Source organism: Marmota marmota, unplaced genomic scaffold (genome assembly GCF_001458135.2).
Source record: "Marmota marmota marmota unplaced genomic scaffold, marMar, whole genome shotgun sequence".
In the NCBI taxonomy this organism is placed as follows: Eukaryota; Metazoa; Chordata; class Mammalia; order Rodentia; family Sciuridae; genus Marmota; species Marmota marmota.
In genome coordinates, this window is record NW_026000229.1 from 15,698,310 (window position 1) to 15,722,000 (window position 23,691).

Here is a 23,691-nt window from a genome sequence, read left to right on the forward strand (position 1 = left end):
GATTGAATCCAGTGTTTGACATGTGCTAGGCAAGCATTCTACCCTTGAGCTACAATCCCAGCCCCAAGTTAAATGTCTTTTTTTTTTGGTGTCACATTTGTTGAATTTTATATAGTATCTCAAAGTTAAATTGCTGTAATTATTCTCCAGGCTAATGGTTCTTCCAGACATTTGGGTTTCTTTCCACATTAAGTGTTTGCTTATAGTCTTAGATCATATGGTAGATCTTAAAAATTTAAAAATGATATGTTTATTAACTGGAAGGGGTAACAAAAGCGGGCACAGTGGTACATCCCTATAATTCCAGGCACTGAGGGGCTGAGGCAGGAGGATCACAAGTTCAAGGCCAGCCTCAGCCACTTAGTAAGGCCCTAAGCAACTTAGTGAAACTCTGTATCAAAATGAAAAGGGCTGAAGAAACTCAGTGATAAAGTAGGGCTGGGTCAAATTCATATATATATATATATATATATGATGGGCAATAGAATTCTCAAAGTTGTTTTCAAGTATATAAATTTTCAGTGTCTTTTTCAGTTACCATGGTATTTGTTACAGTTTTTGAGGAAAATGGAAAGGGATTTTTAATTCTTAAAGTGTATTTATTTATTTATTTTAATTTTTTTAATTGTAGTTGGACACAATACCTTTATTTTATTTATTTTTATGTGGTGATGAGGATCAAACCCAGCGACTCGAACGTTCTAGGCGAGCGCTCTACCGCTGAGCCCCAGCCCCAGCCCTTAAAGTTTATTTAAATGGGTGGTGACATAAGATATTGAAGAGACTGAAATATTCAGCATTAAGCAACAGAACTATAAACCTTATATATCTTTTCAAAAAAGTAGATATACAGTTTTGAGTAGTTTTTAAATGGTTGTGAAGTTTAGAGATGAAAAACCACATTCCATGTTATTTGAGAGAAACAGATTCCACTGTTGGCAACCATTCATTTTAGATATAGCTAACAAATGTATTTGATAATTCATGAGGAAGTAAGAAGTTTGCAATATGAAGGGTGGTATGCATATGGGAAATTAAGTAAAAGATTATGGTGCAAGGAGGAAATTTAAAACTAGACTTCCCTTTCACTCCAAATTGGTAACACTGTACATTTGTATTTCATGTATAATACCAAATATGAATAGATTTTCATTGCAAGATTAGTAGTTGACATTTGTTACTAACTTATAGGCAATCTGATTTCACTGTGGGAACGATAAATTTCATAGTTTCTTTATTTTAAAAGAATGTATGAAGCATTAAAAATTTTCCAGAAACCATTTCCCCATCCCTCTCTAATAATTTTCTACCTTTCACCTTCCCATTTCTTTTTCTCCACCTGCCTGGCCCCCTTTTTGAATACTGGATATTGAACTCAGGGTGCTCTGTCACTGAGCTACATCTGTAGACCTTTTTTTAATTTTTTTTTTTTTTTTTGAGATGTCTCCCTAAGTTGCCCAGGGAGGGCTGGACCTTGCAATCCTTTTGCGTCAGCATCCATCCCAAGTAGCTGGGATTATAGACATGTGCCACCATGCCCTGTTTTACTCCTTCCCATTTCTGCACTAGATTTTACTTTTTTGCTCTTATAACTTCTCTTCCTCATCCTTTTTGTTCCTTTTCTTACCATAGCTCTTTATTCAACTTCTTTTTCCATCTTACTCCTTTGTCTTTTTTTTTTTTTTTCTTACCTGCTAACTGTCCTACTCATTTCAATCAGTTTAACCTCTCCCACTTAGGTATTTACTTTTTGTTCATCAAAACCCACCTGCACTAATTAACATACTAGTCTCCTCAAGGAATTGCTTTCTTCTCTTCCATTCTTAAATATGAAGTATGGTGTAGTAGAACTCCAAATTAAAAGCCATGAAAATTAAATCATAAATTGATTTATTTTGTCTTGGCAAGCTGTTATATTTAATTATAAAATTTCTTCAATTATAAAAAATCAGATTGCCTATAAGTTAGTAACAAATGTCAACTACTAATCTTGCAATGAAAATCTATTCATATTTGTTACTATACATGAGTAATTGAAACAAAATCTCCTAGTAACTCCCTGGCTCTAAAATCCTCTGATTCTATGGTATTTTCACTTTCCTATTTTTTTTCCTACTGGGCTGACCTCATTCATTTATTATTTACACACCTACCTTGTGTTTATAACTGCTATGTGAGTGAGGGAATCAGAAGGCATGGGGCTATGGTTGTGGTTTAGTGGTGGAGCACTTGCCTAGCACCTGTGAGGCAATGGATTCAAACCTCAACCATCATGTAAAAAAATAAAATAAAGGATAAAGTTATTGTATCCATCTACAACTAAAAATATTTTTCAAAAAAGAGAGATGAGGGTTCTTACATTATGAATTGTTTATAGTCTATTTAGAGATGAGGTATCTGTATGTTAACACTCAAGTTTCCAGTCTGTTGTTTTGTCCAGAATAGATCCTTTTCAAGACAATACCAGCTACTTCAGCTCCAACATAATTTCCAGGTGAGAGACAGAGTTGGTCTTGAACAAAGTATAAAACTTTTGTTCTTGTATGTCTAGGACTCCTCACTGTAGTTGTTAATATATTCTGCTTGTTTCCAGTCTAGGAAAATTTATCTCAGAACTGAGACTGGTCTTCATTGTGTTTTGGTAGATGATCACTCAGTTTTCCTTATCTTTTATGTACATGTATAAGTCTGTATATTTGTTTGCATAATTATATTCATGTGAATGTTTTAGATGACAGTAAATTTGACCAATAAGTCTTTCCACACAATGTGTGTTTATTCTTTGTGCTTTGTCTTGTTTTTGCACCCATTTTGTAGGGAGGTGTTGCTCTGGGAAACATCATGTTTTCCTTTCATATGCTATATATACTTTCTGATAAAAATATACTATTCCATAGGGATTAGGGGCAGTGGGATGGAGGGTCCAGAGGGAAGTGTGTATGCTTGTGAAAGGGCAACACCATGGATCCTTATAATGGAAATCCATTGTGTCTTGACATTGGTGACGGATCTATGGTACTGTGTACATGTGATATAACTAATAAAACTAAATATAAATACACACAGATGAATATAAGTAAAACTATGGAAATAAGGATAAGACAAATTAATTGTATCATTGTCAATATTCTAACTGTGATATGGTAGTACAGCTTTGCAAGATGTTACCTTGGGAAAGATTAAGTAAAGGGCATTGCTATTATTTCTCTCTATTGAATATGCATCTACAGTTATCTCAGAATGAAAGTTTTGAATGAGTGTTTTGAATGAAGAATGAAACGGCTATTGGAGGACACCTGTGCTGAAAGATATGGTTTAACGTGTAGTTGCAGGACACACGTTGACATATCATTCTGTGGACCATAACTTAACGTTTACAATCAAAGATGTTCTAGTAATTTTCTATTCTATTTTCTTATGCCTGTATAGAAAATAAAGCAAAAACTGATATATTTTCTATATTAGTAGAAACAACTTTGCAAACACTTTATGTGGTGACGGGTTTTATATTAGTCTCATCTTCTATGACAAATAGAAAATCAAAATTATTTAGAATTGTTAATCATTACCAAAGTTAGCAGTTAAAGTTACCATTCTTTCTGTTGCCATTTCCCTGTCATTAATAGTTTATCCAGGTTGGGTAAAGTGGTGGTTTCTTTCTCTTGATATGCTTGTGATTTCTGCACTTGTTTTCCTGTAGAAATTTTGACTCTTATTGAAATTCCTTTATAAAGCTATAACTAGCATTATAAAGCTAACTTACAGTAAATTGGCACAATACAATTGGTCTGGCTATCCTCTTAAGATATCATCAGTTGCACATCTTTATATTTGGTGTTTAAAATTTCTCATAACTACAACTTACTAAGTTATTCAATTTAAAGAAAATACGACAATGGCATATGAAATTTAATAATGCAACGTGGCTTATTATCTTGCTCAGAAAACTGGTTATTTCATGAGATTTCTATAATCTCTGTTGTTAAGGATTTGAAACTGATTCCATTTAAAAGTGTGAAGAGAAAGTATTTTTGGGCATCGGCTTCTTTGAAACATGTTATATATATGGAAGTTGCTTGAGTTTACATTTGAGGTGTCTTACATGTGTGTGTTTTTCTTTTAGGAATGAGATACCACACATAAATACCCCCAAAATAGGTGTTTTATAAAAAAATCTCATACTCCTTAATACTCTACATATTTACTCTTTTGTACCCTTTGTTATTCTTTTACTTTCTATCTTACTCTTCTTTATCTGATTTTTTTTTCAAATATACACTTGTCTGGAAGAATTGGTATTTGAAAATTACTGTTTCTTTTAAAAAAACATATATTTTTAAGTTGTAGATGGATATAATAACTTTATTTTTATTTATTTTTATGTGGTACTGAGGATCAAACCCAGTGCCTTACATGTGCTAGGCAAGAGCGCTACCACTGAGCCACAACACCAGCCCTGTTTATTGTTCCTTAATTAAATGAAAACAAAGTATGTAATCATTTTATTTAAAAATGTTTGGGACTTTATTCATAGTTTCACTAAAAAGAAACAATTGGATTGAAATTAATTTAAACTCAATTCTTATTGTCAATACAGTATTTTTAAAACTGAGACCTGCAGGATTCACAAATTAAAATCTGATATTCAGACAGAAACCTTCAGTAGTGTGTGAGTAGTTTTTGTTTTTCATATGAGTAACAAGTGACACAGAATAGTTTATTGAAAGAAGATGCCTTAAGATGTCCTTTGTATTAGTATTAATTCAATAATACTATTTGTTAGAGGCAAAATTCTCAATGTAAAGAATATTGAATTAAGAGACTTAAGTTCTTGCTGGGGCTCTGCCACTAACTAGCCAAAATCCTTCTGTAAGCCACCTTCTGTTTTTCAGTTTCTTTGGCTATAAATGAAGGGTTGGACTATAACTAGTAATGAGATACCCTTCCCTTCCAAATGCCAATTATTCCTATTATAAGTTTTTTGTTGTTGTTGTTGTTATAAATCAGGGGTTAGTTATGTCACAGAAGAGAGCTGTTAAATTACACATGTATGTTTTGATTTTCTTGTTAATTTTTTCTTGGGGATAGGTATTAAAGTCATTATATCCAAAGTAGACAAGTGAGTCCCTCTTGTCCAAGAAATCTCCTTCACATAGTCCATCAATTTGTGTTATTAATGCTTACTTTTTAAAAAAATCAAGTTTGCCTTGGGTGGGTTAACCTTTAAAAAAAATCAGTGTCCTCTTAAGAATGATATGCAAATCAGATTTCTTTCCTTTAAAAATCTCCATGGGATGCTGATGCTGAAGGACTTGCCAGTTTTCAAGGAAGTAGGGGAAAGAGAAAACAAAGTAGGTGTAACTTCTGTGCATGGGGCTTCTGGGGAGAGACTGATAGGGAAACTTTGGGCGGGGTGAAGCAAGCACTTGGCATCTGGGGGGATGATAGGAGAAAAGATGGATAGAAGTGGAATAAAAGTATACAAAGAGGTGAGGAAAGGTAGAACTACACAAGAAACTTTGAAGGCAGTGGCCCCTCTTAGAATAATGTCACACCTCAATAAGTATTTATTAAAAATTAATTGAATTTAATTAATAGATTACTTATTCAATACATTTTACTTTTTGTTTAGGGCCTTGATAATGGTGGTTATATTTACAGACTCAAATCTAGCTGATCTGTGTCAGTAACCATAATATTTAATTGAAGTTTAAAAAAATGATTCTGAATTGTAGGGAAAAAAGATACTACATCTAATATAATATACTTGAGGAAGTATACATTCACTTAATAAATATTTTTATAAATAATTAAACATAAGTAAATAAGTAAAATAGTAAACATTCACTTAATAAATATTTTAAAACACCTACCTGTAGTATTTTGGGTACTATCTGGGAATGGAATAGTGGGATAGTGGTTACAGTGTATATTTGTATTTGATGCAATGCTGTGTAGTTTTTAAGTATAGTTGTGATGATTATAGCAATTTTTTTGAAGTTTTATAACTATTTGACAATCAACAATTAGTTCTTATCCACATTGACTATAGATTTTTGAATGTAGTAACAGGAACATAGGTTACTTAAGTATAGGGGTTACTTGGTGAATCTTCATACTCATTATGTTTTCCTGATGCACGTGAATTTTACAATATAGACATTCCTTATTCCTTTAACTCAAACAGCTTTGATGAACATAGTGTCAGTGTGCACATCTGGAATCCCATCTCCTTTACGGCAAATTTCCAGATCTGGAAGCCCACTTTGTGGATGTGCTTGTGAATGTTGATGGTGCATTCTTGAGTCTCCGCCTCATTGACGGCAGAACAGTCCTTCATCTTCTTGCTACCCTTATTTGTGGGAGCCATTCTGTTGGGCTCAAGTTGGAAAGGACCAATTATAATAATTTGGAAAATGTTTATAAAATCAAATTCAATATTTATATTCTCTGTAGCTGTATGAGGATTAGAAGGATGTTTTCTGTTCTTAAATATTTGGAAACATGGTAAAATACAAATCTGATTTGTTATTGTGAATGAAATTATTGATAGTCCTTTTTCTTGGGTGCTTTGTACAATTCATGAAGTTGAAACGAAAATCCATTTGAAGTTTTTTGAAAAATATGAACATATATCAACTAGAAAGAGGAAATAGTATGTAGTCAATGAGGAAAATAGCAAAGCTATATTCAAAAGACAATAGATTAAATTACCTTGCTTGGACGAAAAATTAAGGTTTAGAAACAATGAGAATGGAGAGACTAGTTTAGTTTTGATAAGATGAGCTGGAATAACTAGGAAATTATGTAAATAGGCAGAAAAAATTTTCCAGTTTATTTAAGCAAACTGAAGGTTATGTAGGGGGAGCATTAAACTAGTTCATTGTGTTATCTGCCTTTTTCATATATAAATGAGTTTGTGATTATTTAGCAGGTCCCATCTGGAAGGGTTTTACTTGTTTTTGGCATTGCAGTAATAGTTAATAATTTAATAAAACTTTTTATTTGCAGAATTTCTTGTTTTTTAATTTTTAAAATGTTTCCTTTGATTTTTTTACTCTTGCCTTTTCTTGTCCTTAGAATTAACCTAGGTAGCAAATGCTTAACTATTTTGTCCTAATGAAATAAGAAATAAAAAAAGAATCTCAGGGGCTGGGATTGTGGCTCAGTGGTAGAGCACTTGCCTTGGATGTGTGAGGCACTGAATTTGATTCTCAGCACCGCATATAAATAAATGAATAAAATAAAGGTCTGTCAACAACTAAAAAAATTTAAAAAGAAAAAAAGAATTTCAGAGGTAGAAAGGGAGTAAAAGAAACCAGTCTTCATTAGTTACTGAATGAGTAAGAGCTTCTTGTAGTGACTGGCCAGGTTAGTTCTCTTATACCTGTTCTGTTTTCAAAGAAAATAAATGTCATTTAAAGTGAAATACTAGCTAAGTAGGTGTCTGAAATTTAAGACTCCTGTGAACATTTTATCTTATGAATATCTTGTCTATATCTATCTTATGAATATATCTATCTTATCTATATCTGTCTTATGGATATCTATATCTTATGAATATCTTATTTATAGCATGCCAGACAATTTTGAAACTATCATTGATTAATGATGTGTTATTGTAACTTTAGCTTGAGTTAAGTTATTTCAGGGTTTTATATTACTGTTATTATTTAGAGAACTGTTGGATCAAATGCAACAGTTTTTTTTTTGATCCCCAATTTCCAAAAATGAATTTAAATTTATCTCCTAATTGGGTAGAAATTTTTGCTCTGATGATAATATTAAAAGTCTAGGTTTCATGTGTGATTGGGACTGCTTTCCCCAAATGCTCTATTTTTTTCTTATATTTACTGATAAAGAACAAAACCTTGTTCTCTTTTATTCATTATTTACTATATTCAATTGTGAATGAAATCAAATTATTAAAATTTGTAAACCAGGGAAATCTAATAGAAAGCAATTTTTATATCTGTTTCTCACAAATGTTTGTTTATCAGTATAATAGCTGTTTATTTCCAAAGCTAAGGTAATAATTTTCCAGAAAAGCTTATAAATATCTATGCTTTCATGGTGGTATTATTTCCATTTTCTTTCCCCTTTTCCTGCACAGCAACACATAAAACTATTATATGGCATAGTGATTTTATTCTTTACTTTAAATAACATGAAGTTAGAATCTAGGAAAAAAGGAACATATTTTAATTTATTTGTTATAATGAAAGTGCTATACCAAAGTAATTTTTAAGACCACTATCTATCAAGAACTTACAATTTAAAATTCACAGACACTTAAAAGCACATAAACTCAGAGGCAATGTAATTTGTGATCTAATAATTTCACTTAAATGAATTTATCCTATAAAGTAATGAGTTGTGGCAAGAAGTTTATGTTCAAGGTTATTTACTTATAGCATTTAAAAATATTAGCAAAATATATGGAAGTTATAAATGATCAGCAATAGATAAAGTTAGATCAGTAATGTTTAGCCATAAAATATCATACAGCCATTAAAATTTGTTTTTAAAGGCTAATGAAGTGGATTTTAAAAGTTAGGTAAAAACTAAAAAAAGTAGTTTTGTGGGTTTTTTTTTTTTTTTACTACTTTTTAAAAATAAATTGGTTGTTAACTGGTTAAAACTGCTATTTTCTAGAGCATATATTTTATGCAGTCACCTGAGAGTAATGAGTTGGCATTTAACAGTCTCCTCAGGAAAACAGATTATTACATCCATCTTAATATTGGTCTAAGAGGAGTATCTGAAAAGTTTAGCACTTGTGTGTAAAGGAATTGTTGCATGGGAGCCATCTTAATAAAATAAGGCATCTTATTTTATTAAGTAACATCTTAATAAAATAAGTGGGAACATGTAATCCGTATTTAGGCTCATTTTCTAAGAAAATAGAGAATTTACAGAGTATCTTTAAACAGTGAATACACATTATAAGAAATGTGGCGGAATTTTGGAAACTCATGATATTAGTAATATAGAAAATAAAATGAGCTTGGGATAGTGGTGAAAATGGTTGTAATTATGAACAAGTAAGCATATATTACACAAAAGAATTTCTTTGCCCTAAGCTTTTTATTGTCCATAGGAAAGATTATTTACTTTCTTTTTAATTTTTTTTATTTTTTAGTTGGACACAATATCTTTATTTATTTTTATGTGGTGCTGAGGTTTGAACCCAGGGCCTCACATGTGCTAGGCGAGCGCTCTGCCGCTGAGCCACAACCCCAGCCCCCAGTTATTTACTTCAAACTAGCATTTTCTAAGGCTTGTTGTAAGGGTTTTTCTTGTTGTTAGGGAATAAAACAGGATTCATTGCTCAAATAGACTACAGAAATTCTGGGTTAAGCCAGGTCAATCAGCTACCTTATCAAATGACTGCTGAGCTTTGTTATTCTCTTACCCCTATTCCCTGCCACATAGTAAATATTCCAAAGAGGTGTAAAGTATATATACCTAATTTATTTGTCCTTGGAATCCTTTCTTTTCATTTGTAGGAACTAAGTATAACTTCTGAAACATGGGCTGGGAAATTCTGTTTCAGATAAAATTTTTCCAATAATAGAGGTATATGAATAATGACAGTATTGTTTACTGTATTCTCCTAGTTTAAAAAATAAGGTTAAATGATAATTGACAGTTGGAGAAGATTTTATTATTAAAGTGTTTACAAATATGGTAAATTTTGCTTTGTGTATTTTCCTTTGAATTTATTATGTGCATGTATTAACAGTTATAATCTCTTCCCTACACTTATTATTTGAAATTCTTCTGTTTGCTGAGACTCATTCATGGTGGATTTTTCCTTGTGTGTTTTTAGAATAGGGGCTGAAACTATTATCTTCCTGTGCTAGTGGTTATTTATTTGTTTTTTGTTTTTGTTTGTTTGGTACTGGGGATTGAACCCAGAGGTGCTTAACCACTGAGCCACGTCCTCCTCCCTTTTTTGTATTTTATTTAGAGACAGGGTCTTACTGAGTTGCTTAGGGCTACACTAAGTTGCTGAGCCTGGCTGGCCTTGAGTTTGTGATCCTCCTGCCTCAGCCTCCTGAGTTTCTGGGTTTATAGGAATGAATCATCATGCCCAGCTAAAATTAGAAATTAATGCATTATTTTTATAATAAACAAAATGCTGATGATAATCATTCTTACAAAAATGTATGCTCTTTACTTATGAAGGTTAAATATATAATGCTAGTATGAATATCAGAAAGATCCTACTGCTCTTTTTTTGTGTGTGTGGTGCTTGGAGCTACTACTCTTTTAATAGTTTTGTTGTTCTTATTTGTACACCAACCGCTTATCTTTACTTGGCTTATTATAGTACCATACCACTCTGATTTTTCTTTCAGATGTACTTTCTGTAATGGAAGATGATTGAAGACAAGGGACCTCGGGTTGCTGACTACTTTGTTGTAGCAGGACTAACTGATGTTTCAAAACCTCTTGAAGAAGAAATTCACTTCAATGATGCCTGTCATAAAGTAGCTAAACCAAAAGAACCTATCACAGATGTTTCAGTTATTATTAAATCTCTTGGGGAAGAAGTACCACGGGATTATGTGTGCATTGATGTTACTCCAACCGGACTGTCAGCGGATCTCAATAATGGGAGTCTTGTGGGTCCCCAGATTTACCTTTGTTATAGAAGAGGAAGAGATAAACCTCCACTTACAGACCTGGGGTAAGTAGTTTTTAAAAATGAATTATAGTTACTGATTCAAATAATATACTTGTAGGTTTTAAAGTTAGTGATTCATTTAGTTCATTAATAGAGATATGGTAGCTGTAAAAAAAAATAGACATGTTTACATCCAGAATCCTCTATTCTCTGTGTACTCCCCTCTACCCCTCTCTCTCTCTCTCTCTCTCTCTCTGCCTGTCTCTAATATTTTTAGTTTAGATATACATAATACCTTAAGCATATTATAATGATTTTAGATGGATGCTTAACTATGTGTCAAACAAGAATCTTGAGGTAGATTAGAGCCTTACTTAGGGTACTGTATTGAACTTTTTTTTTGTATGTAACAACTTAAATACAATTACATAGCATAAAATTCACCCATTTGAAGTATACCATTCAGTGGGTTTTTAATATATTCACAGAGTTACGCAACCACTACCACAATATATTTTAGACATTTCTATCATGCCCAAAAGAAATCCTGTACTTGTAGTAGTTGCTACCCAGTTCACCTAACCACTCAGCCCTAGGCAATCACATTTTACATTCGGTTTTTATGGATTTTTCTATTTGGAATGTTTCATGCAAATGGAATAATACTATATGTAGTCTTTAATGACTGGTTTCTTTCACTTAGCATGATGGTTTCAATGTTCATCCATGTTGTAGTATGTGTCTACACGTTATTCCTTCATATGGCTGGATAGTATTCTATCATATGGCTCATACGTTATCTATACATTCATCTGTTGATGGATATTTGGGATATTTGCACTTTTTGGCTATATGAATAATGCTGCTGAATAATCATGTATAAGTTTTTATGTAGACATGTTTTCATTTTTGTGAAAAAAACCTAGGAGTAGAATTGCTAGGGTCTTGTGGTAATCCTGAATTTAACTTTTTGAGGAACTGCCAGAATGTTCCAAAGCATCTCCACCATTATGCATTCCCACAAGTGGTGTATGAGGGTTTCAGTTTCTCTATATCCCAGCTAATATTTCATATCCTAGATAATATTTCATATTTGCCTTTAAATTATAGCTGCCCTAATGGGTGTGAGATGATAAATCATTGCAGTCTTGATTTGCATTCATCTGATGGCTAATGATGTTGAGTATCTTATCTTTTCATGTGCTTACTCTGCAGATTTGTGTGTCTTTGGAGAAATATCTGTTCAAATTCTTTGCCCATTTTTTTTTGAGAGAGAATTTTTTAATATTTATTTTTCAGTTTTCGGCAGACACAACATCTTTAATTTATTTTATGTGGTGCTGAGGATCGAACCCACAGCACCCCACGCATGCCAGGCGAGCGCGTTACCGCTTGAGCCACATCCCCAGCCCCTCTTTGCCCATTTTTTAATTGGGATGTCTTTTTTTGTTGAGCTGTACTAGTTCTTTACATATTTTAGATACAATCCCTTATTAGTTATATGGTTTGTTAATATTTTCTTCTATTCTGTGGCTTATCTTTTTACTTCTTTTATAATATCCTTTGAAGCTAAAATGTTTGATTTTATAGTTAAGTGGTATAAGGCTCAGAGAAGTTTAAGTATTGACTAAAATAAAACAGCTAATAAGAGTTGGCAGGAACTTGAATTCATTTATATCTTCTCTGTTATTAGGTTCCTCTTTTTCTTTTGGTTAAAAAAAAAAAGAAAAAGAAGATCAAAAGGAGGAAAACCAAGCACTTAAGCTAACATTAAGGTTAACACAGTTGTGATTGAACATCAAATATAATTCTGAATTTTCAGTAAAATATTGTTGAGAGCCAGGATAAAAAGGGAAATTATAATTCTTTAGGAAGGCATAATTTTATTAGAAAAAATAATGTGACCAATTCTTGGCATTAAATTTGTTTATTATTTCCAGGAATTTTGATTGATTTTGAAGATGTTGCCTGTTATAACCATTTTTATATCAAAATCAGAGACATATTTAAAGTAGTAGAGCTTTAAACTTTTTTTTTTTTAACCAATGTAAAGGACTTCGTTCTGAAGTTAGTGAATTCTGTGAGGAAATAACCTAATCTGTAAGTATGAAGTTTTCTTGGTGTTCCCAAGTGCTTTAAGTATTATTAAAAAAATAATGCTTGGCCTGTTCTTTATTAAAAGCTTATGATTTTACCACACAGAGTAAAGAAGAAAAAAGTTGTCTTTTACCCTGCCTTTTTTCCTTCTTTTCTGGGTGCTAGGGATATGACTCCAGGGACTTGGGCTTGCCAGGCAAGTGCTCTACCACCACTATCTTCAGCCCTTTCACACAGACTCTTATTAAAGATATATTTGAAGTTATTTTTCTTTTTCTTGGAGAAATTAAACTCTTAGAGAAATTAAAAATATATCACTCTTAAAGATGAGGGATATATTGGAGATAAAAATGTGCAAGAAGGTTCTATACTGTCTGGGCATGTAACCTTTTGTAAAATTTTAACTTTGGCCAAAATGTACATTGGTTTTTCTAAAGAAAATGCTTGGTTTTAATAAACAATCTAATTGTCTAATTTAATTCATCTAATACAGTGTGCCACACTTCACATTTTAGAATGAATTTATAATGCCTGAGAATATAACTTTTCAAATTTAAGGGTGCTTTGTGTATTTATTTATTTATTTTTTAGGGTTTTATATGACTGGAAAGAAAGATTGAAACAGGGTTGTGAAATTATTCAAAGTACTCCTTATGGGCATCCTGCAAATATTAGTGGCAGTACCTCATCACAAAGGATTTATGTCACTTATCGAAGAGCCTCTGAAAATGTGACTCAGAATACATTGGCTGTCACAGACATATGTATTATTATTCCCAGTAAAGGAGAAAGTCCACCACACACATTCTGCAAAGTCGACAAGAATCTCAATAATAGTATGGTAAGTGATTCTTTTGCACTGGTAAAGTTAGCCACTGGAGGAAAAAAAGCATAATTCTAAATGAATCTTTTCTTGAAAAAAACATAGCATAATCACAGACCTGAAAAATGTTTTTGAAGATGTTGGCTATTTCATTTTGAGAAAGTATTTTAGTTGTATTTTCAAAAGAAGCTATGCAAAACCCTTTTTAAAAAAAAATATTAAAAAACCTAGCCAGCCGTGGTAGCACATGCCCAGCAGCTCAGGAGGCTGAGGCAGGAGGATCATGAGTTCAAAGCCAGCCTCAACAACTTAGCAAGGCCCCAAGAAACTCAGTGAGACCCTGTCTCTAAAAAAAAAATATAAAAAAAGGCTGGGGATGAACCTCAGTGTTTTAAGTGCCCCTAAGTTCAATCCTCAGTACCAACTCCCCCCTCCCACAAAAGCCATAACTATTCCTTTTTAACTGCAAAAGCAATATGCTGTCTCTAACTACCCCCACCCCCAACTTGTGTGCTGGGTTCCATACCATACACAGCTTTGAGGTCTTGGCTTCAGCAACTCTCCCTAATTTTTTTTGAATCATCAGATTTTCCCTATCAAAATTTATTTCCTACAGATCCAAAGTAGTATACTACAAGATATCTTTACAAATTTTTTTGGTCCCATATTTTCCTCCTTCTGTTGCTCCTTCCATTGTTCTTAATAATAAAACTTTTCAAAAGAGTTGAGTACATTTTGTCCCATTCCTCACTTTGACTCTGTTTATTTTGTCTCTATCATTCCATCAAGATTTCTTGTTGAGTCCAATTATTAGTTTCCTGTCTCAATTTTTTAGAAAGTTTTGATATAGGTGATCTTTTTTTTGGGGGGGGGGGAAACCATGGCAGGAAGACAGGATGTATTCTCTCTCATGTACTAGCTTGTTTTTCTTTTTTTTCTAATTTATTTTTAGTTAAAGGTGGACACAATATCTTTGTTTTATTTTTATGTGGTGCTGAAGATCAAACCTGGTGCCTCATGCATGAGAGGCAAGCGTTCTCCCTCTGAGCCACAACCCCAGCCCTACCTTGTTTTTCTTACTATATCACCCATCATTACTTTTCTGCCTTTGCAGATGCCTTTCTATCTCCCAAACTCCTGTGTATTGGAGTGCCCCTGAGTTCAATCCTCACTCCATTTACCTTTACCATCTAAACTCATTCCCTTGATGATCTGATTATTTAAATACAGGCTATGTGTGGATGCCATCTATGTTTATGTGTCTAACCTGGATTTCTCTCATTTATTATTTCTTTTTAGGTATCTTATTTAATAGAATATCTCAAATTTCACATTATCAATATTGGACTCCTAATGTGTCTTTCCAAATCTGCTGAACTCCATAGTCTTCAAATAGAAATTCTACTTTTCTAGTTACTCAGACTAATAATCAGACTAATAATCCTTAGAATAATCCTAACCTTTCTTAGAATTCTACTACTCATTCTGTTCTTCGGTAAACTCTATTGACTAATTTTAAAACATATCTTGAACTTTACCACTTCTCACCCACTTCATTGCCACAAGCCTAGTCCAGGCCCTAATAAACAACCCTTTAAAAATGTAAAAATCACTCTTACATCACTACACTTTATATACATGTATTAAAATATCACATTATACCTTATAAATATGTACAATTATTATATGTTATTTTTAAAAGACCTCACTCTTAGCTCAGGTGTGTAAAAAGAGGCCTAGCCAGATGTGGTGGTGCATACCTGCAATCCCAGTGACTCAGGAGGCTGAGGCAGGTGGATTGCCAAATCAAAGCCAGCCTCAGACACTCTCTCAAAATAAATGAATAAATAAATAAGCAAGCAGTGGGGCTATAGCTCAGTGGCAGTGGGCTTGCAGAGCATGTGTGAGGTGCTGGGTTTCATCCTCAGCACCACATAAAAAATAAACAAATAAAGGCTGGCTGTCCATCTACAACTATAAAATAAATAAAAAGTGGTGGGGATTGGTTCAGTCACTGGTACCAAAAAAAAAAAAAGGTCCAATTTGGAATGGATTCAGAAAATGATGAGAAATAAGAAAATGGATATAGCAAATTACAACTCTTTGAGTTTTGGCATAAAAGACTTCAGAAAAATTCTTGCAATATCTGGAAGGGGTATGGAGTCAAATGGAAGGTATGCAGATGAATAGATACTTCTTAATTTATCATTTCTGCCCAAGGCTTGGACTTAGAATAACTATCTGAATTGTTGTGGCTTAGTTTTGTATCAAAAAGTCAACTTTTCCTCACATTATTGGAATAACAACAACAACAACAGTTTAATTTTACTTCCAAAAGAAAACTAGGCAATGATGCCAATAAAACACAGAATAACAAACTGAAAATACCTAGCAGAGAAAAATCTGTTACTACATTTTAGATAATATATACTATAGTATCTGGAGATGCCATATTTTGTCTAGTTACTGTCTTTTAAAATTAAATATTATTTCTCTCTTTCTCTCTCTTAACTCAGTGGGGATCTGCAGTGTACTTATGTTATAAGAAATCGGTGGCAAAGACTAACACTATATCTTACAAAGCTGGTAAGTACATTTTTCAGGGCATATTTTATATATATGTGCATTGTGAAGTAAGCTAAGGTTAAAAAAAGAAACAAAGCCTGTTTATGATATGTTAGTATCAGTACTGGGACTCAAACGTATCTTGTTGATTCTTAGTTTTATCTTATCCATATGTTTTTAGATGCTGTCTGGAAGATTAATATGAAAAAATGTGTTTTTTAAGCCTCACATTTAAATAATAAGCAGGTATCAGTTCTCTGGTAACTCTTCTCTTTAACTTCATACTTTGTAGGAAGAAGGGAAAAGCTAATGTAAGGAGTCAAAATATATATGGAAAAAATGTTCAATATTTCTAGCAATTAGGGAAATACAAATTAAAACTACATTGATGGGCTGGGTCTGTATCTCAGTGGCAGAGCGCTTGCCTAGCATGTGTAGGCACTGGGTTTGATCCTTAGCACTACATAAAAATAAACAAATAAAATAAAGGCATTCTGTCGATTTACAACTACAATTTTTTTAAAGTTACATTGAGATTTCATCTCACTCCAGTCAGAATGGCAATTACCAAGAATACAAATAACTGTGTTGGTGAGGATGTGGGGAAAAAGGTATACTCATACATTATTGGTAGGACTGCAAATTAGTGTAACGACTTTGGAAAGCAGTATGGAGATTCCTCAAAAAACTAGAAATGGAACTGTCTTTACTACCCAGCTATCCTATGCCTTGGTATGTATCCAAAAGATTTAAAATCAGCATAGGGGCTGGGATTGTGGCTCAGTGGTAGAGCGCTCACCTAGCACGGGCGGGACCTGGATTCGATCCTCACCACCACATAAAAATAAAGGCATTGTGTTGTGTCCATGTTGTGTCCATGTCCACCTAAAAAATAAATATTAAAAAAAAATAAAATCAGCTTAGTACAGTGATGCAGACACATCAATGTTTATAGCAGCGCAATTCATAATAGCCAAGCTGTGGACCAAACTAAATAACCTTCAACAGATGAATAGATAAAGAAAATGTGATTGTGTGTGTGTGTGTGTGTGTGTGTATGGAGAGAAAGAGGGAGGGAGAATATAGCATTTGCTAGTAAATGGATGGAACTGGAGATTATCATTCCAGGTGAAATAAGCCAGTCCCCAAAAGTCAAAGGTTGAATGTTTTCTCTGATACACAGAAGCTAATCTATAATAAGGGGGTGGGGGATGAAAAATAGAATAGAAGAGTGGAGTAGACAAAGAGTATTAAAGGGAAGGGAAAGGACTAGAATTGTGGCTCAGTGGTAGAATGCTTGTCTGGGTTCAATTCTCAGCACCACATGTAAATAAATAAATAAATAAATGTCCATCAACATCTAAAAAAACACATTTTTAAAAAAGGGGAGGACGGAGAAGAGATGAGATAAGAACAGTGGAATGAATCTGACCTAATTTTCCTGTGTACATGTATGAATATACTGCAGTGAATCACCATCATGTACAATCCACACAACACTAATGTAAGAAAAAACTATAAGTAAATAGCAAAAATATCAATAGGATAGAGGAAAGGGAACAGTGAGAGGGAAGAGGGGAGGGAAATGGGAAGTACTGGGAACTGAATCAAAACAACTTAATGTTCCATGCTTTTATAATCTTGTCAAAATGAATCCTAATCTTATATTTAACTAAAATAAATCAATAGATAGAAAAAAATAAAAAATAAAAAATAAAAAAATAAAATAAAATGTAAAAATAAGAAAATAGGGGAAAGCTATATATTTTTCTTTATCTTTTAAAATATTTACAATAAATTTAGTCAAATTCAGTAGTTTATATGTAATTATATTTCACAAAAATGAAAAATATTGTAAACTAATTTGCAGGTTTATGATACACTGTTGAAGTATTTAATTTCTTTTTTTTCTTAGTTGTAGATGGACACAGTACCTTTATTTTGTTTTATTTATTTTTATTTTTATGTGGTGCCTCACATGTGTTAGGCAAGCGCTCTATGCCTGAGCTACAGTCCCAGCCTGAAATGTTCAATTTCCAGAGACCTCAAAATACCAAACATACAGATCTTATTTATAAGATTGCAGATTCAGCCTTTTAAAATTAGAGTCCTGCACTCTTAATTTTCTATTCTCCCTAGTGGTAGAACTAACTACTCCTATTCCCAGTTTATCATTTTGTTTTGTGGCCACATCTAGTGATGATTTCCTTTTGTCTTTAAGAGCTTCAGAGATGGCAACCTGTTTTCTGTTTCTAGTCCCACAAAATATATTATAAGGCCCTGCTCCTAGAATTTGTTCAATAGAAGATGCATGGGCCATTTTTAAGACTAGTCTACGTAATGCAAAATCATAGGCTAATTAAAGCTCAGACTTTTTATAATAGCTGGGATTATTTAGAAGCTGAGTTTGAGTTAACACTATTTTGATGATGTCATAATAGATAACTGCTATATTTTTGAGAATTTTTTTGCATTTGTGCTAGAAAGTACATATACTTCTATGAGATGTATAGTTTAATGTATGAAAAGTCCCACGAGGGAAAGTTATTGAGAACTGGTGGAGTGAATATATGCAAATAAACATATTGAAAATTTCAAAAAATATGCTTTATGGTTTGTGGCCATAAACTGAATTTTTAGGAGTGTATATGTGTGTTTCTACAGGATTGTCCTTTTTGTTAGCCTTAACCTAGCCTGCTGAGTTTCTGTTCTCGTGACTAAAAGGCTCAGGGGTCACTCCAGTTAAACTGGGCTAACTGGGCTACACGAAATAACCACACAAGAGACACAAATACCTTTTTCTTTGGGGTCCCTGTGACGGCTCCTCTGACCTTAAGGGTCCGCAGAGAGAGAGAAAGAGAGAGCTGAGCAAGAGCATGCGCTGACCCCTTTTATTGAGGAGAAGCTATTCAAATGAGGCAAGGGGTCAGGTTTCAGGGGGCTGAGTTTATCTTCATGATGTCTACTGTCAGCAGGTTGACTGACACCTGGGTAGGCCACACCCAAGAGCACAGTAAGAGAAGGGGACACACACAAGGCACTTCTATGGAAGATTCTATCCTAAACAGGGCAAGGGGTTATATTACAAAGGAACAGGTGAGTATAGCTTCACCCATGGGGCTGTAGCAAGACACACCCATGCACGAGACACTGACCATCAAACCCAAGAAGGGTGGGGAAAGCTCTGCCACATTTCTGCGACTGAGCGCCTCAGCACCCAGCCGGGGAGTGTGACTTAGTCACATGTAAGGTTGGTCTCCCACACTAACCTTTGTAGATAAAGCTTGATAAATATTAAGCATTTAGTCAATTTTAATAGTTTTAATGTTCGAGAATTAAAATCTACATGAATCCTGCTGAAGCATTCAGTTATTTGATGAACATGTGTACAATGTGAAATAATAAAACAAATTTATTATCATTCAGATTATGAACACCTAAATTCAAGAGATGATGACCTAATATTTATCATTATTTTCATAGGTCTAATTTGTAGGTACCCTCAAGAAGATTACGAATCATTTTCACTACCAGAATCTGTTCCCCTTTTTTGTTTACCAATGGGTGCAACTATTGAATGTTGGCCATCAAATAGCAAATACCCTCTCCCTGTGTTTTCTACATTTGTGTTAACTGGAGCCTCAGCTGAAAAGGTACTTTGTATTTTAATAAAAGTGTTTGCAGATTTCTTGTACATTTTCAAATCTTAAATTTTATATATTGCAAGGAATAACAGAAAAAGGAATGGGTTAAATAGAATCCATTATACATATACTTCTTCCAATTGGTTAAAACAACTATATCCAGAGAAATAAGAATTAATTTTTACTCTGTCATCTTTCCAAATGCTTTTTTCGTGAATATCAAATAATGATCCTTCATTGGTTCATTTTCTGTGATAATGAAGCTTTGAAAGTAATGCAAAAGACATTATTGAGTATATAACATGATTTAGAATTATAGCTTTTCCCCTATCCCATGCCAGGGATCAAACTCAGGGCCTTGTGCATATGAAGCAAGCACTCCACCACTGATATACATCCCTTGCCCTAGAATCATAGACTCATAGTTGGAAGGGAGACCTTGAAGTCCAGAGAAATTCAGTGAATTTCTCAAATTTGGAATTTATATTTTCTTATCTAAAATTTTCTATTAAATAATTGCAACCATTTTCTTGCAGAGAATATTGTTATAATAACTTTCACTCTTTTTAAAAATTTTTTAATTTTTAGTTATAGATGACATATATACTTTATTTTATTTATTTTTTTAATGTGGTGCTGAGGATCGAACCCAGTGCTTCACCTGCATGAGGCAAGTGCTCTGCCATGGAGCCACAACCCCAGCCCATAACTTTCACCCTTTATTTTAAAAGCATAATTTAATTAAAACACCTTTTTTCAATAAAAGAGTATGTAATACTACTACTATATAGTTCTCAAGTACACTAAGAAAGCAAGGGTGTTATCTTTTCATCACTGTGTTCCTAGTCCCTGATACCTGGCCTGGCTTATGGCAAACACCTGCTAAATATTTAACAGATGATGTGATTTGAATAAATGATACAAAATATATGTATTAAATATGTTACTTGTTTTGCAGGTTTATGGTGCTGCTATTCAGTTTTATGAACCATACTCCGAGGAGAATCTCACAGAAAAACAGAGACTTCTTTTGGGTTTAGCACCCTTGGCAGATGGGAAATCAGATAATTCTAAAACAATTCACACTAACAAATGCATCTGTCTTCTTTCTCACTGGCCTTTTTTTGATGCATTCAGGAAGTTTCTGACTTTTCTTTATCGTTATTCAATCTCTGGACCTCATGTCCTTCCAATTGAGAAGTAAGTTAGAAGTTTCTTGGTTCAAAATTTGGCAGACCTTTCTATTATGTGGTATTTTTGTACTAATTATTGAGTAATTTTTATTTCTTGAGAGTTATTTGGGGAAAATGATCATTTTATTTCTCTCAGGTAATATTTAATTGTCATACTTTTAAAGTGTTTTTAAAATAATTTTATTTAACAATGAAGTAAATGTTTTGAGATGAATTGTTTGAAATGAATATTTTGAGCCTCTTTAAAAAGGCTTTTATAGGGGCTGAGGATATAGCTTAGTTGGTAGAGTGCTTGCATTGCATGCAGAAGGCCCTGGGTTTGATCTCCAGCACCAAAACACCAACCAAACAAGAAAAAATGCTTTTATAAAACTTAAAGATCCTAATCTGGAGGAATTTTAGAATTTTTTGTTGAGGTGGTAGTGGTACTATGGATTGAGCCCATGGCCTCACGCATGTTAGGTAAGCACTATATCACTGAGCTATGTCTCTAGCCAATATTAGAACTTTTAAATCTAAATTTGTTCTTAGATATAATTTAGGTTTATTATGAGCCTTTAAGAATATTCCTTACTCTAGGCATGGTAGTGCATGCTTGTAATCCCAGTAATTTGGGAGGCTGAGGCAGGAGGATTTCAAGTTCAGGGTCAATTTAACAAAACCCTTTCTGAAAAAAATTTTAAAAATACTAAAAAGGACTGGGAATGTAGTTTGGGATAAAGTACCCTCTCTAGTACCAAAACAAAAGTTTTGCGATATTATACAATTGGTCATTTGGAAAATACTATATCGCTGAGTCAAGCACATCTTCATAATGTAGACACGTTTATCATCAATATAAAAAAACATGTTTGTTAATATTACCATCTATCTCATCAGAAGAAATTTTGATTATCAGGAAATTGTCAGGTTCATGATGGTAAAATTCTTATTTTTCACTTGCACGTTTGAATTTAATTATTAGCAGCAAGTACTATCAATTATTTTTCTTGTAGCCACAAGCTCACTTTGTTCATTTTTATAGAGAAAATATCTGCTGACTATGCAACACTGGGTAGTTTTTATTTGTCAGTCATCTTTCTGGCTTTCCATGGGTTGGAAATCAACTAAATCACTCAAACTTGCTATGTAAACTTGGCTTTTCCAAACTCAAAACAATTACCGTACTTCTGTTTACAATGGAAGTGCTTTATGCATATGTTCCTTTTTGCCACACAGAGTAATTTTTATTGTGTATGGCAGAGTTGATATTTAATAAGATTAATTTTACTGCTCAAAGATATTCTTTTTAAACATTTTTTAGTTGTAGATGGACACAATACCTTATTTTGTTTATTAATATGTGGTGCTGAGGATTGAACCCAGGACCTCACACATTCTAGGCAAGTGCTCTACCACTGAGCCACAACCCCCAGCCCTTCAAAAATATTCTTAAGTGAAATTCATGGTTCTTTTTTATATTAGTATATGGTATTAAAGAATATAATAATTGCTACTACAGTTTGGTTGGTGTCACTGCCTTGATTCTCAGGTGCCAGCAGTTTTATCCACAATGCTTTTGTATCATCAGTGCAGTTGTTAATCCAGTGAAAAAGGAAAATGATGTCTTAGTATTATTGTAAAAATAGTTTTGATCTCACAGATTCTCCCTGAATGAATCTTGGAAATCTTTAAGGATTTGTGGATCACAATTTTCATTTCTGTTATTCTTACTTCTTCAGTATTTGGAGAAGATTTATGTCCTGTGATGGTTGTTCCCACCGTCACTTTTTTTTTTTTTTCCTTTAGGTTGTGAGTACTTTAATGGTAGAGACTAATAGCTTTATGTATTTGTTTACATTTCCTGTCATGTCTGGTGTTTTGTTTGTTTTTATAGTGCTGGGGATTGAATGCAGGGCTTTATGTTTGCTAGGCCAGTGTTCTACCACTGAGCTACATCCCAGCCCCTGCTGGTATCTTGTATACATAGTAAAAACTTAAGACATATCTGTAAAATTAATGAAATTTATTTCAGTTTTCTCTATCCATTTGAAATTATCTCACTTCTGAAAACAACCTAATTTTGAAATAGTATTTAAAGGAAAAATAAAAAACATCTTATTTCTAAAACAAAATTTTTTTATACTGTAATTTCCATTTTTCTCTGATAGCGTTCAAAGCAAAACCAATTGATCTAATTTTTTATCTGTTTTATTCTGGGAAAAAACTTACGAAGTCAGTAATAGTATTTTAAACTTGTTTGATAGAAAATTTAGTGTTCATCATTGAGAAGCATTGGAACTTTCGTTTTTCTGGAGCACTTTAAATGGTTGTATCACTTCCAAAATATGAAAAATTGACTAAAAAATATATTATAAATGTAAGAAATTGGTTCTTTATAATAGTTACATCATTGACACATAGAGGTAAAAGTTGAAATGTCTTTTGAGACATTGATAAATATTGTTGAATATGAACAGCTATTGTGAAAAATTATTGGATTTAGGCAGAAGTAGTTTCAATGAGGAACATAATTTTTGAAGATTGTTCATTTCTTTTTATAATATTAGGGATTTTAGATTTGTAGGGACATAGGGATTTGACTCACCTTTGACTTGTAATGACATATTAACGTTTATGGCATATAGTTTTCACTTTGGAATCAATTGGGTTTTTTGTTTGTTTTTAAGGCATATTTCTCATTTTATGCATAAAGTTCCTTTTCCATCTCCTCAGAGGCCACGGATTTTAGTTCAG

General features: G+C 33.1%; 1 protein-coding gene across 10 annotated transcripts in view; it reads left to right on the forward strand.

The window, feature by feature from the left end:
- The window catches only part of Dennd4a (DENN domain containing 4A), a 126,204-nt gene that overhangs the window by 38,076 nt on the left and 64,437 nt on the right, over positions 1-23,691 (forward strand). For 8 of the 10 annotated variants that reach the window (XM_048793118.1, XM_048793117.1, XM_048793120.1 and 5 more), the window contains exons 2-7: positions 10,365-10,696; positions 13,322-13,571; positions 16,070-16,139; positions 19,602-19,771; positions 20,721-20,962; positions 23,625-23,691. In XM_048793118.1, coding sequence (XP_048649075.1) covers positions 10,386-10,696; positions 13,322-13,571; positions 16,070-16,139; positions 19,602-19,771; positions 20,721-20,962; positions 23,625-23,691 — 1,110 coding nt within the window. In that variant the 5' untranslated portion in view covers positions 10,365-10,385. Of the gene's footprint in view, positions 1-10,364; positions 10,697-12,573; positions 12,734-13,321; positions 13,572-16,069; positions 16,140-19,601; positions 19,772-20,720; positions 20,963-23,624 lie in introns of those variants that run through there. The other 2 variants (XM_048793123.1, XM_048793124.1) reach the window with 2 other exon arrangements.